Source organism: Schistocerca americana, chromosome 5 (assembly GCF_021461395.2).
Source record: "Schistocerca americana isolate TAMUIC-IGC-003095 chromosome 5, iqSchAmer2.1, whole genome shotgun sequence".
Classification (NCBI taxonomy): domain Eukaryota; kingdom Metazoa; phylum Arthropoda; class Insecta; order Orthoptera; family Acrididae; genus Schistocerca; species Schistocerca americana.
In genome coordinates, this window is record NC_060123.1 from 224,772,371 (window position 1) to 224,788,188 (window position 15,818).

At 38.5% G+C, this 15,818-nt stretch overlaps 1 protein-coding gene across 1 annotated transcript in view; it reads left to right on the forward strand.

Annotated features, from left to right (window-relative positions):
- LOC124615690 (structural maintenance of chromosomes protein 2) overlaps window positions 1-15,310 on the forward strand; it is a 174,315-nt gene extending 159,005 nt beyond the window's left edge. Inside the window, exons 19-22 of the mRNA XM_047143723.1 lie at window positions 976-1,176; window positions 9,025-9,240; window positions 9,372-9,581; window positions 14,796-15,310. Coding sequence (XP_046999679.1) covers window positions 976-1,176; window positions 9,025-9,240; window positions 9,372-9,581; window positions 14,796-14,957 — 789 coding nt within the window. The 3' untranslated portion in view covers window positions 14,958-15,310. The remainder of the gene's footprint in view (window positions 1-975; window positions 1,177-9,024; window positions 9,241-9,371; window positions 9,582-14,795) is intronic.
- Window positions 15,311-15,818: the final 508 nt, after the last annotated feature.

The following is a 15,818-nucleotide window of genomic DNA, read 5'->3' on the forward strand; positions in this document are numbered from 1 at the left end:
CCAGATCTTCACTGTAATCCATAATAGGTGCTCAAATTCTACAAAGTGATGCAAGTAGTAATAACCAAAGGCACAGAACTGGGTGTGAATTGTAGAACATTTCTCAGCATTAATATATAAAATGTTGCTCTAAGTAGAATCTTTCTCTGCAGCGCAGAACTACAGATCAATTTTTGGCTGAATGCATCGTACATCCAGAAAGCTTAGACTAAGTTTATTACAGGCTTATTAGTTACATCAGTAAAACAGCTACAGTAACAGCTTGAATTAACAGCTGTGCATTTGACCCGTCAGTTGTGAGCAGGCAGTGCTAAATAGTGGGGCTGTGAGAATAGTGTGTTAGCAGTGTTGCCACAGATGTTGTTTCACTGTAGTTTGTAAGCAAAGTGTTAGACATTCTCCAGAATGTTTTGAAAAGAAGAAAAGTGTGTGTAAAGTTTGGCGAACACACTTTGACTCCTGAACAAGAACGACACATGGAAACCTGCCAAAACTTGATTGAAATACAAAATGTGGGCAATTTGTTTCTGAGAAAAATCATCATGAATGAGTAGACTTAGTGTTAACAATACGAAACCTACCACAGAACAACAATGTAGAGGTTCAACGTTTTGACAAAATAACCAACATTCCGGCCAATGTGATGCAGAAGTTGAACATCCCAAGGAAGGTCTTTCACTGTTTCATATGGTTGTATGAAGGGTCTGTGTGTTGTACACAAGTGGGATGAGACTGTGTAGAACACGTGAAACATTAAAACCACTAACTTTTCTATAGTTTTTGTTGATCCAGTCTCAAAACTTTTTGGACTGATGGGGTATCTTGTGGAATTATTGATGTGATAAGTCACAGGGAGGATGACCTCTTTCTGTGCTGTTTCTTGTATTTGATTGTGATTTGTTTGCTGGAGCATTAGTTTAGAATATTTGTTTATAGATTCCGCTTATGTTATCTAATAGTCAAGGTTTGTTGCAGGTTGCCAAGATTATTGAAGAAAATGAGTGGATTCCAGACGAAGAAAAATTTTTTGGCCAGCCTAAAGGTGCATATGATTACAATTCAATGGATATGAAACAAGCCTGTAAAACCATTAACACTTTAGAGGAGCGTAAAGAAGAATTAGGTCGTAGATTGAATATCCGTGCAATGAATATGCTTGATAAAGAAGAAGAGCAGGTAACATTTGTTCTCATTATTGAAGTTACATTCAATACATAATTTTTCATAAATGACATATTTTTCCCACTCCTCACCAAGGGAGAAATTTTAAAGTTAGTAGGATTATCAAGCTTTAATATGACACAAACTTACTCTAACTCACTGAAAATGTGTGGCTGCTTAATTCAATTTGAGTTCCAAACAGAACTAAAATGTCAAGACTGTAATATAGCAAAACAAAATATCTCCATGAACATGTACTGTGTATGAAATATACTTCAAGGTAAAGTAATGTTTCCAGTTGTTTGCATGCTATGGAAGTATTTAAGATGGTTCTTTTCTTTCAAAAATTTAATTCTTATAATGTTCTTCTATGAAACAATGTAGGGGAGCCTATGCAGACTTGCATAAAATAGCGTATTTAACTAATTATAAGACAGTCTTTTGCCAGATTCATCATTCAAAAAATACAAGGTTGTCTTATATTCATAGATCAAACTAGTGTTGCTGATGTCAACATTTTCACATTGTTTAACATAACAACGAAAATAATTTTTGGCAGTATAATGTAATTGGATAGATCAAAAATCTACTCACCAAGTGGCGACAGGAGAACTAACGTATAAAAAAGATTTTATATATGCAAGCTTTTGGAGCTAATAGCTGCTCCTTCCAGCAGAAGGGTTGAAGGGGAAGAAAGAGGTGTGAAGGAAAGAACTGGAGAGGTTTAGGAAAAGAGGTAGAAGTCTGAAAAACCATCCAGAACCCTGGGTCAGGGGAGACTTGGACATCGTTGGGGACTGCACTGAACAGGGTAATGTACAAGACAGTGATTATTGCTAAAACATAGTGCACGAGTTCGTAAGGGTGACAAGCTAAGTGCATTATATGTAACAGAAGTGGGAGGGGGATGGCGAGAAATAGACAGATCAGAAAAATGAAAGATGTAAAGAACTAAAATGGAGTGAAGAAAGGAGTAGTTACTGTGAAGAAATGCTGAGATGGAAGAAATTAACATCAGTTAAGGCCAGGTGGGTGCTGAGAATCGAGGACTTGTAGTGCTAATTCCCTTGTGCAGAGTTCTGAGGAACTGGTGTCTGGGGGAAAATCCAGATGGTGCATGTGGTGAAACAGGCATCGAGGTCATGACTGTCACATTGTAGAGCACGCTCTGCTTGTGTGTTGCTGGTATACACCCACAGCCTAAGCCCATTCATCGTAATTGATAAGTTAGTGGTAGTCATACTGATGCAAAAGGCCAAACCATAACAGTTCGTACCTGATACCATTTCACAGGTGGCTCTCCCTTTGACAGTACATGTTTTGCCAGTTACAGAGTAGATATAGGTGTTGGTAGGAGGGTCCATAAGGCAAGTCTTGCAGTGGGGATGGTCACAGGAGTAGAAGTGATAGTACAGAGAGATAGGAACATAGGATGTGAAGTGATATTGCAGACATTGGAAGGGCGCTGAAAAACTATTCTAGGTGTGGTGGACAAAATCTCAAACAGAATGGATCTCATTTCAGGGCATGATTTTAGAAAGTAATGGCCTTATCGAAGTAGCTGATTAATGCATTCAAGACCAGGAGAATACTGAGTGATAAGTGGTGTGCTCCGAAGTTGTTTTTTGAAGGGATCAACAGTACCAGGACTGGATGTGATGGCCTGGGAAATCTGATTTTGAACTGGGCTGTTAAGAGTAATTATGTCCAGTGAAGGCTGAGGTGAGAGTGGTGGTGTATTGCTGGAAAGTGTCTGCATCTGAACAAATACATTTGTCCTGAATGCCGACGTTGTATGGGAGGGAATGTATGACACGGAAAGGATGGCAACTGGCTAAACGTAAGTACTGTTGTTTGTTAGCAGGTTTAATGTGCACATAAGGGTGCAGCTGGCCTTCAGTGAGGACAGGATCAACATTAAGGAAAGTGGTATGGGATTTGGAGTAAGAATATGTGAAATTTAATTAGGAAAAGGTACTTAGAGATTCCAGGAATTTTAACAGTCCAGCCTCACCAGGAGTCCTTGTGACAAAGATGTCAACAATTTAGCTATGTGAAACAAAGGGCTGAAGGCTTGTGGAACACAGGAAAGACACCTCCAAGTAGCCCATGAGAAGGTTGGCACAGATAGAAGCCATCCTGGCTCCCATGGCTGTACCCATGGTCTCTTTTGTATGGTTGGGAATCGGGTGGGTACTGATTGAGGAAATGTTCAGCAGCACACTGACCATGTACTTGGGGGATGTTGGCGTAGAGGGAGGTGGCATCAGCAGTGACGAGCAAGGTGTGTGTGGTAGGAGTGGGACTGTCACGGATTCCAGACAATCTAGGAAATGGTTGGTGTCTTTAGTATAGGAGGGGAGTCTGTACTATGGGTTGCAGGTATTGACTAACAAAGGCAGATATACAGATACATTTCTCGAGTTTGCCGCCAGATCATATTGTGTAAATTGCACAATATTTCATCTATGCAACTGCTAGACATCTTCAGGTGGTGGTAGTTGCTGTTTTCACTGCTGTAAGACATGACGATGATAATCGCGCAGCGGCATTGAAATTTATAAGACTGGGAGCAGGCAACATGGATGCATGGGAAGGCGCTTGCAGTTGATAGAAAGTGCCCCCTGTTGGAAGCTGCAGAATGGCCTTTTGCGCGTGCGCTGTGGGCAATGACTGTGCTGCCAGACGCTCCTGTGGTTAAAACCTGAATCAAATCTCAGCAGCACGTTGTGTCAAGCCATGAATTTGAAGTTCTTGTTTTCTCTGTTTTGATTTAATGGCAGCCAGTACTGGATTTCAGGCGGCACTTCATTGAAAACCTGCATCCCTGTTGATAAAATTGTCCATGGTACAAATATGTATGACCTCCTTAACAACAAAGTCTCAAAGTTGATGCAGGGGCTAAAATTTACTTCAAACGTACAATACCCTATGTTCAGGCAATGCTCCGATACTGCTGATTTGTCAGGTTGCCACAGACGTGTATGACAGTGTTCGGCGCAATGTTCTTAACACAGTTCAGCATGTCTGCCCAATATAAGATTTTCTACACTGGAATGGGATCTTATACACGTCACATTTCCTAAGGCCAAGGTCGTCTTTGACCAAGCACAATAAATTCATTCATTTTGCTGGTGGCCAAAAAACACACTTGATGTCGTGCCTTTTGAGAATCCTTTGAGGGCACAAGTCGTATACCAGCTGCTATATAAACACTGTTTGGCCTTTTATATCGGCAAGACTATCACCAAGTTATCAGTTAGTATGAATGGGCTTAGGCAATGGGTGTATACCGGCAACACACAATATCCTGCTGCAGAGCATGCTCTACAACATAAAAGTTGTGACCTCGGTGCCTGTTTGACCATAGGCAATCAGAACTCCGCAGGTGGGAACTAGCACTACAACATGTCATTGGTTTTCACTGCCCACCTGGCCTTAATTTACATTAATTTCCTCCGTCTCAGCATTTCTTCACCGTAACAACTCCTTTCTTCACTCTGTACAAATAATGTGCACTTAGCTTTTCACTCTTATTAACTCATTCATGATGTTTTAGCAGTAATCTCTGTCTTATATATTACCGTGTCCCTCAACTTTAAGCTCTCAGATATTCGAATCTTTTCTGATGCAGTCTCCAACACTCAGTCTTTCCTTCTAATCCTGTTCTGTAAGCATTCCGTGACCCAACAGTCCTTTTCTTTCACCCCTCTTCTTTCCACTTCAACCCTTCCGATGGAAGAAGGAACCACTGGCTCCAAAAGCTTGCACACGTAAAACCTTTTTTGGATGTGTGTGTTCTCTTGCCGCCACTTGGTGAGTACGTTTTTTATCTATCCAATTACATTATTTTAACATCGTTTGATAGAACCTTTAAGATTTGTGTTACATTTACAGATGAAATTTTGGCCATGGGGGTCACTTACAGATTTATTTTGAAAAATTTGGATGTGCAGGACTATGCAAATGGTGTTGATGTTCAAAGATTTTCTGATACACTAAAGCACTTTGTACAATATCAACATTGTTCAATCAATAATGTCACATTTGATTTGTTCTCTGCAGCGCTGGCACAAGGGATATGCGAGAGATTATGAACTAGCCACTACAACGATTTATTGCTCTGCTTAAAATTTGACAGTTTTGTGAAACACAGGAGGAAATACGATTAAACTCTGTTATCTTACAAATTCTTCTTGTATTCTGGTCACTATTCACATATTAGAATACCGAGTAAAACATTACCAGCTTTTGATCAGTTTTAGAACATGGTGGTTACATTCAGATGAAACAAGAAGAAAAATGAAACAGATCATATTAAAATGATGACAATTGTTATGACGAGAATAAATTACAGCAGCAAGACCTGTTGTGGCGATAGTACTAGCAGGAATCAGTAGATTGCGGGACAAGCTGAAATTGGAGAATGACTGAATTGTGATTGCAATCTTTTATTTATGTATTACTTGCTGTTGTACATATGACCTGCATCCTAGAAGGTATTGCAGTCCGTATTTCACAGTTGTTCAAGGACACCACTGTGGAAGGGTTGTGGAACCATATTGGCTGAGAGCTAGGATGAGTGTGGGCAGAGGAGTGGTGAGTGGGTGCCGAACTTTGTTGTGCTGCCAACTACAGAAATTTATTACCATGTACATTGGCTTTTTATGAACATCAGCCATGTTTAAACTGCAGTTTTCCTCAGTCAGTTTGTAGTTTGAATGGAACTGGATTAAAAATTTAAAAAAAATCAACAATATTAGTCATTTCTGCAGAGGACTGTAAAGGTATAGGTAGGGACCAGTGGCTTACGTGTTTTGTGCTGCAGTGTTGTCAGCTTATGTGCCATATGATGGGAAAGAAAGAGGGTGTGTCAGCTGCTGGTTTACACAGATAATCAGAGAGTGGTGGGCAGATGATACATTTGGAAACAAGAGACATTATGACATTCTCATGTCAGAATAGAAGTGAAACCTGATACGAATCCGGAAAAAACAGCTATGTTTTCAGGTCCCACCATAACCACAACATCAGAAATTGCAACATATTCAGAATAATAGAAGTTAAAATAATGAATTTAAATTTGTGCCACACCTGGGACTTGAACCTGGGTCCCCTGCTTACAAGGCATAAATGCTAATAACTACATCAACATAGCACTGTGACTACCATGCTACAGTGATGCAATGGTTAGCGCATCTGCCTGGTAATCTGGAGACACAGGTTCAAGTTTCGGCCATGGCACAAATTTTAATTCATTACTACAGTTTCTGTTCTTATCGAAAGTAAAGGTGAGACTCGTATGTCTACAGGAAAATGTAATTCCTTCAGATTAATATTCAGAAGAAACAGCCAAATATTTGTGACAACAAAGATAAAAATTTTACAGCTGTACGATGACGACGACGACGATGATGATGATGATGATGATGAGTAAGCAAAAAACCTTCAAAAGAAATAGTCCATAGATTTAATTTAAACCATTTCTTTTTGTCAGTAAAATTTTTATGGGTTTGTGACCACATTGTCAATATGTAAAACTACCAACATTTCGGTCACTATTGCAAGTGACCTCCTTCAGCGTGTTTTTGTTTACTGTAAATAAAAACATCTTTGTGTAGGCGCAGGCTTGTTCGCAGCACTGTGTGTTGGCATGGAAGCAGGTAATGCACTTGGTCAGCACAGCTTGTACTGTTCACAAAAACACCCTGAAAAAGGTCACATGCAACAGTGACCAAAATGTCAGTAGTTTCACACATTGACTATGAAATAACAAAACCAGAAAATTTTTATTGACTGTGACAATGGCCGCAGAAGCCTACATGTGCATTCCTTTTTGATTATTTTATTTTTGCTAGCATTGTCAAATCATAGACACTCAATAAATGGCAAGGTTTAGAATAAGTATAACGTTAACTTTTTAGTCAGATGCTTTCTCAATAAAACAGTTTGTAATGTTGATTAGTTCAATTCAGTTGTAATGCAGTGCGTACTTTACAAGAAACAATTTGGTACACTTACTTCTCATAATTATAACCAGTGCTGTTTTTCTGAGGGAGCACTGGGGGATGCGTACCCCTAAACGTTATCGTCGACAAAGTAATTTTTTTACAATGTTGAGAACTTGGAAGAGTGCCAAAGATTTATTTCACCCACGTAATTTTTTTATTTCATTTTTTCGTGTTGGTAATTACAAAACGAACGATACCAGTGCAGTTTTTGGTGGGAAAAGCGATGTCATTGACTGTTTCAAGCATTTCGAAGCTGTGGCAACCATTCTCGACAACTGAATCGCTGGCAGCCAGTTTGACAAGCATGTAGTTCCCTCGCCCGCTAATAGTGGGCGATGGTAGTGCTGAACGGATATGCGTAAGCTCAAACGCCAGCTACCGATAAATGTGTCTATGGTCCCGCTACCGTGGTGATGTTGATGACGTCATGGCTAAAAGCATCCGGGTGGTATCCCGTGCTTCAGTTATAGGTAATTTTTGCTGCATTATATCCAATGTCAGAGTACCCTCAAACTTTTTTTTAGAAAGAAAGCACTGATTATAACTACAGCAAAACTCCAGTTTTACACTAATTCAAGGGACTAAAAAGTGTTGTAAAATGTGGGAAATATATTTTTAAGCTGTAAAAGTTATTTACAGGATCCACCCTTGCATTTTTGTTCTTTGTGTATGTTATATGTATGTAAAAAGCATCAAAATATTCTTTAAGAACTTGTTTATCATCTGATAAAGGATCATTATCTAATAAAAGCTGCTAATGTAACGTAACAATCTGAGAAGCAGAAACATTTCACTCAATTTCATGCACCAATGTTTTTGGGAAGCTTACATTTGCACATTCATTATTTAAATAACGAAACACTGCATCTGTTGTGAATTTTTTTCATGTTTGGCCGGATGTGTTTCGAGAATTCATTCTCGCTGTCAAGTGTAAATATTTACATAAGTATTTTGTGGTGTTTGCCCCGTATTCTTCGTGAGGTTATAAGGTACTGTGCCTCCTCCATTATGGAGGAAAACACACACACACACAGACTGTGACGCATGTTGGTAGTTTGTGAAACACCACAAAAAATGTTTACATACGTAAATATTTGCATTTGACAACGAGAATAAATTCTCGAAATCCATCTTGCTAAGCATGTAAATATATGCGTTGTGTTTAATACAAAAATATTTGAGCAACACACAGTGACCAAAGGTGTCAGCTAGCACTGAAGTGGCCAAACTACAAAACATGATGATTGCAATGGAGACAGTTTGGATTGGTCAATATACCTTTAACTGAGTGAACCTAGTTACTTCCATCAGCCACTGTGCTGAGTAGAGCTTGGCAGCGGCAGGAGATAAAGCATGAATTGGTCTGACTTTTACAGATTTTGATGTGCTGAGTAGAGTGCCCTGGTGTCAAGGAACTTAACCACGTAACATTTGTAAATAAGTTCTTGATATCCAGTGCCATGCCATTTTCATTGTACTTCAGTTTTTTCCTCCACAAACATTTTTTCATAAAGCATAAATTGCAGGTAAATTGTAAGAACAATAGTGCAAAAATGGATGCAAGTTAACATTGTGAACATAGGAAATTTGATGCGAGCAATAAAAAATGTCTTTCATAGTGGGAAAACATTAATTTTGGGAACATAAAAGTGGGTTTCTACTGTATTTCATTATGTTTAAATTCAAATTGTTGGTTAAAAATTTAAAATGGCTTTGTCATTATGTTTTCTCTTCTTGTTTGTCAGTAAATCTTCTGGCTAGTAAGATAAACTTAATTCTCATGCTGGAACTAACGTTTTCCTCAGTGAGTGTCAGAACCATAGATTTACTGTTTCACTTATTAATTTTCCAGTATAATGACCTGATACAAAAGAAACAGATAGTAGAAAATGATAGAGCCAAGATTATGTTAGTATTACAAGAGTTGGATGAAAAAAAGAAACAGGCCCTTCGACAAGCATGGACGCAAGTCAACAAAGATTTTGGCTCAATTTTCACAACACTGTTACCAGGTGCACAAGCTTGTCTGCAGCCTCCAAAAGGCAAAGACGTTCTTGATGGACTTGAGGTAGGTAGTGTATGTGGTTTATCATCATATGTATCTTCAGTGTAAAATTAATGATATTGTAGTTGCTAAATAGTTTTCTATAGCCAAACTTTTTATTGTATGTTACCAATTCATTTCCACTCTTTCTGCAGGTGAAAGTGGGTTTTGGTGGACTGTGGAAAGAAGGTTTACAGGAACTGTCAGGAGGGCAGAGGTCACTTGTTGCCCTCTCTCTTATACTGGCTATGTTGCTCTTCAAGCCTGCTCCAATCTATATCCTGGATGAAGTAGATGCTGCTTTAGACTTGTCGCATACACAGAACATTGGTACTATGTTGCGAACACATTTTAAACACTCACAGGTAAGCATTGAGGGAGTACTTATTATTACTATTATTGTACAATTATTGTTGAGGTGTGATAGGCAGTGAATTAAGTTTCCATTCTAAAGCTTGTGCTCTTAACAGCATTCAAATGGTGGGGGTGGGGGAGGTGGGAATTTGTACTTGGTGACAGTTGACAAGTCGTAGATAGAACAACAGGCCAGCATTTAGGAGTAAAAAAAAATGCAATAAAATGAATAATTAAGATCTCCCTCCTCCCCTGTGCTCTTTGTGGTTGCATGTATTAAGAACTTGGGAACATGTCTTTCGATTTATTCATTAATTATTTCTTAGGGGAGACATGCAACACTTTCTACAACACCTCAGTATACATTTATTCACAGTTTTTACACTGGAAAGTGTGTTTAGTGATGAGCACCTGTCTTTCTTTGCAAATTACTTCTTTTTTTAAAAAAAGAAGATACTATATTCCTGGTTTGTCAAACCAATATCAAATTCACCAACTTTCATAACAACTATTTAGTGCCCCTTATGAACCATCTAAGTGATGTTTGTGTGAAAGCTGATAACAAGGAACAGTGTGTTTTATTGCTCTCTTTTAGTCTTTTCCAATAAAACTTTTCAGGATCTGTTTGTAACAGTTCAATGACAGATTTGCATGTGTGATACACTACAGATTCACATAGGATCTCGTGATTCTCTTTTACTGACATTACAACACACCAGTCTGTTTTCTTGGGTTTGATAAAATAATCATATTAGGGGAGTCAATGGTTTTGATAGTTTAAAGGTACCTCTGAAGCTTAGAGGACTTGTATTGTAAGTATGGACTACCAGTATATGGATGATAGTCTTTAAGCATTAAATAAATGACTATGATGTAAAATTGGAAATTTATGATGATGTTAAAACATCAGGTAATTCGTTAAAAGCCAAAGGATAGGTAACCATAGCATATGTGGGGTCAGATCAAAAGCATTTTGTTTATTACATCTAGATGTTAAATTTTGATACCCACAGAGTATTTGAAAAGATATGATGGGGGCTGTTAAAATAATTCATCTGAATTTAGGGCAGCGGTATCAGATAATGAAAGGTTTTCCTTCATACTAAAGAAATAGTCATCTCAGTGTTACAGGAATTGACAGTTTCGAAATTTACTGGAACTGATGTACATTGGGACTGCTTGTGTGAAATTTCAAACGGCAGTGTTATCTCATGGTGAGCTGCATGATTATGATCCTTGAAGTATCAAAAATAGCTGTGTGGAAAATCAAATTTCTAGCTTGCAGCAGGCATCCTGGCTGTGAATGTAAAAGTATGTGCCTGAGACTCATTGGAAAGTGACAGTGGAGCAGTGAGGCAACATAAAGTTTTTTGAGTCCTCCAACATTTGTGGGTGAGAATTTGTTGAATTTGACACAAATACCGAGATGCATGTTCCTGGTTGCTGCTCCATGACAACACCCCCATCCACAAAGTGAAGATTGTGCATGAGTTTTTGGCCAGCAGCTGGCTCGCATTCCTGGATCACCCACTGTGTTCACTGGATTTGCCCCAGCCGACTTCTGGTTGTTTGCCATATTGAAATTGGCAATGAAAGCACACAGTTAAGGACATCCAAGAAGAATGTATTGCAGTACTAAATGGAACACCAAAAAATGACTACAGTTGCCTTTTCAAAATGATTTCAGATTGGTTTGATTCGGGGGGGAGGGGGGGGGGGAGATTATTTTGATTAAATATAGTGATTTTTTTTAACATCATCGATGACTTTTACGAGGGCAGTTCAATAAGTAATGCAACACATTTTTATTCTCGGCCAATTTTGGTTGAAAAAACCGGAAATTTCTTGTGGAATATTTTCAAACATTCCCGCTTCGTCTTGTATAGTTTCATTGACTTCTGACAGGTGGCAGCGCTGTACGAAGCTGTTAAAATGGCGTCTGTAACGGATGTGCGATGCAAACAACGGGCAGTGATCGAGTTTCTTTTGGCGGAGAACCAGGGCATCTCAGATATTCATAGGCGCTTGCAGAATGTCTACGGTGATCTGGCAGTGGACAAAAGCATGGTGAGTCGTTGGGCAACGCGTGTGTCATCATGGCCGCAAGGTCAAGCAAGACTGTCTGATCTCCCGCGTGTGGGCTGGCCGTGCACAGCTGTGACTCCTGCAATGGCGGAGCGTGCGAACACACTCATTCGAGATGATCGATGGATCACCATCAAACAACTCAGTGCTCAACTTGACATCTCTGTTGGTAGTGCTGTCACAATTATTCACCAGTTCGGATATTCAAAGGTTTGTCCCCGCTGGGTCCCTCGTTGTCTAACCGAACACCATAAAGAGCAAAGGAGAACCATCTGTGCGGAATTGCTTGCTCGTCATGTGGCTGAGGGTGACAATTTTTTGTCAAAGATTGTTACAGGCGATGAAACATGGGTTCATCACTTCGAAGCTGAAACAAAACGGCAATCAATGGAGTGGCGCCACACCCATTCCCCTACCAAGAAAAAATTTAAAGCCATACCCTCAGCCGGTAAAGTCATGGTTACAGTCTTCTGGGACGCTGAAGGGGTTATTTTGTTTGATGTCCTTCCCCATGGTCAAACGATCAACTCTGAAGTGTATTGTGCTACTCTTCATAAATTGAAGAAACGACTTCAGCGTATTCGTAGGCACAAAAATCTGAACGAACTTCTCCTTCTTCATGACAACGCAAGACGTCACACAAGTCTTCGCACCCGAGAGGAGCTCACAAAACTTCAGTGGACTGTTCTTCCTCATGCACCCTACAGCCCCGATCTTGCACCGTCGGATTTCCATATGTTTGGCCCAATGAAGGACGCAATCCGTGGGAGGCACTACGCGGATGATGAAGAAGTTATTGATGCAGTACGACGTTGGCTCGGACATCGACCAGTGGAATGGTACTGTGCAGGCATACAGGCCCTCATTTCAAGGTGGCGTAAGGCCGTAGCATTGAATGGAGATTACGTTGAAAAATAGTGTTGTGTAGCTAAAAGATTGGGGAATAACCTGGTGTATTTCAATGCTGAATAAAACAACCCCTGTTTCAGAAAAAAAATGTGTTGCATTACTTATTGAACTGCCCTCGTATTTTTCATAGCCACAGTCCCAGTGGAAATGGGACACACTGTTTATAACAACAGAACTATCTGACTCCATTGACATGGTTTAATAGTGACCAATAAACGAACAATTTTCAAATCTGTAATGAGATGATGACAAAGTACAACTCATTGTTCCATGAAGGAACAGTTACCTGGAAACAGACGTTTGTGCTAATTTTCTCTGTGTTAATATTGGAGATGGGTGTGATCCCAAAGCAAACTAGGAGTAGCACACACTGCATAAAACTGCACACTTCACTTCAGTGGCAGCTGCAAAGGGCAGTTTGCAAAGGCGTTTTACAGAACTCCTGCATAATAGTTCATTGAGGTTCTGGAGAACATTGTTAACGTACTGGTAACTTGTCATTCAGATCATTATTGTCGTCAGTACCATGGAAAAATCAGTGTGCCAATGAGTAATAATTTTATTGAAAGTAGAACTCCTTTAATAGAAATAAGTTTTCCATTTCTGTATTGTCTTGCTATACCTATCTGTGTTATGACAAAGATATTGAAAATATCAGACAAGGAAGTAATGGAACACTTTCAACATTTATGGTGAATTTCAGAACAAGAGTCGGAAGGGAGTGAAACTGAAAGAAAAATAGGAGCCAGGAGTGATGATTGTATTTCGGGCATTGGTGAATCAAGTGAAAATAATTGTGATGTGTCTGCTGAAGATAGGTAGATGTCAGTTAACTTCATTTTTCATGGACCATTCAGAATTCGGAAAATGCGGGCCGACATGGAAGTTTCAGGATCGTATCTTGATATCGTGAATGCAGGTGGAAGCCATAGAAGCAAATGTTTTATGTTACACAACAAGACCAACCCCACTTGTGAAAAGAAACAGCAAAATTCATATAGCTATTAGTTCTTGGCAGCTGTTCATATACGAAAGTACTGAAATATTTAAAATTTTGCGATACAGTGTCAAGAGTGAACTTTCGATTCTTTTTAGAGTGTAAATGCTTTGGTATCAAGAAACACTGGTCAGTAAGACAGAAAACAGATTTGCTTCGGTGTTAAAAGTTTGAAATCATTTATTTGAAAATTGTTGCCTACATTCTAGTCTGAGAAGAAAAATTACAGTTGAAGAACAGGAGTTTCCCACTAAGGCCAGATGCAGATTTACATAATGCACCATGAATACAACGGGTAAATGTGGCATCAAATTTTGATATGCAGCAATTGCAGGCACCAAATACTACTTTAGCAGATTTCCATATCTGTGAGACGATGTACATGGACCAGAGAATCAAATCCATTCTGAAAATGATATCAGAAAGCTTAAGGTGGAATGTGTGTGATGACAGACAGTTTTTCATATTTCTTGAAATATTAAAGACTATTGATGTAAGCCTAATGGGTAAAGTGGAATATTTCAGAAGGGTTACACCAGTAAGCGTATGAAAAGCATCACTGAATGAAAGTATTGTTATGAAGCAAGGAGAGATTATCTTGTCTGCTTATTAGGGTCAGGGGGAAAAAAAGCTAGTTTTCAGTGCTCCATATTCACATGTAGAAATTAGAAATGATTCAAAACATAATTGAGGTGGCTAGAAAATATTCCTTGAAAGCTGCAGAGTGTCAAAATTCAAGAACAAGGTGATTTGCAAATTTAGCGCAACTAAGAAACCTGAGTGTGGAAAATGTATGGAAAAAAGTATTTCAAAGCAATCTGTTGTTTGCATTCAGGATTTGTGATCACAAGCAAACACTGTTTTACCTTCTGCTGGATGAATTCAGTCACAAGCAAAAGTGGAAGCTGCAAATGATAATAGTGTAAGACTTCTGCCTCAGTGTTATTTTTGTAAAGTACATTTTTTAAAATTAATAGCATGTTAAAATAAAGAATAGCTTAGCTCTGCTGATGTGGTTAATTTGACCACTGTTGAAATTTTTATATATAAAAGTCTTGTAGTTCTAGTGTTCTTTTGATAGTACTGGGTATTAGCTTTCTGAAGGAAAGTATTGGCCAACCATAACAGAAAACATTCAATTATCTTTGGAAAACTTTTTACATGTAGCTTTTTCTTTCTTTCTATTGTATGTTTTTGAATTAATTGTTTTCACAATTGAAATTTTGGTTTGCAGTTCATTGTTGTTTCGTTGAAGGATGGTATGTTTGAGAATGCAAATGTGCTGTTTCGAACGCAGTTTGTTGATGGCATGTCCACAGTGAGACGTATTGCGCAGAATCCAAGCAATGTAGATAGAGCAAGTGAAGAAGGACCATCCAAGAGAAAGAAAAAATAAGCTGTTCAGTTGTGACAAAAATATTCCTTATTTATCCTGACTTTCACCTGTCTTTTGTAAATATGTCATAAATATTTTATACAAAATAGTGTTACGTGTTTTATTGGTGGAGTATCTTTCGTAACAAGTGATTATTAACTGTAATAAACTGTGCAATTTGTTTTCTTGTGCTTAAAAGGCCAAAAATTTACATATTGTCTTGGCATGGATGACTGATATACTTAAATGAAGCCTGAAAAGTTGTATGCTTGTGTCTAAAAATCTTGTTTATGACATTCAGTTTTATATCTGTAATAGTAACTACTTGTACAAACTAGCATGTACAATTCCAGTGTAATAAAGTCTTTGATCTAAAGAAATTCCTTCTATAATCTGAATATATTGCTATGATCAGTATGTAGGACTACTGTAATACAGTCAAACCTCTATGTAACAAATTTCATGGGACCATGAAAATTAAAGTGTTGAACCAGGGTTTTTGTTATCATGACTCGGAGCAAGGAGCCATGTTTTCGTGGCTGATAAGTACATTACTGTAGTACTTTCCTGATGAAAAATAACATTAAAAGGCAAATAATGAAACACATTTTGTTCGCTTCATTTATTAATACTGTAACCGTAGAATATCTTACTTCTGTATACAGAAAAATTCACTTAGTTTCCTTTGTTTCTTTTTTCTTAAAGATTCTCTTGTGAATATTGTCTTTTCTCCTCTAACACAAGCAGTTACTGTGCTGAAACATAGGGGATTGAAGATGCTGTTTGCTGAGTGGTTTTCAACTGATCTAGTAGCTCCATCGGAGGAGGGGAATTCGCATGTATCACATCACTGTAATTGTCAGAATCTTCAGCGGGCAAATT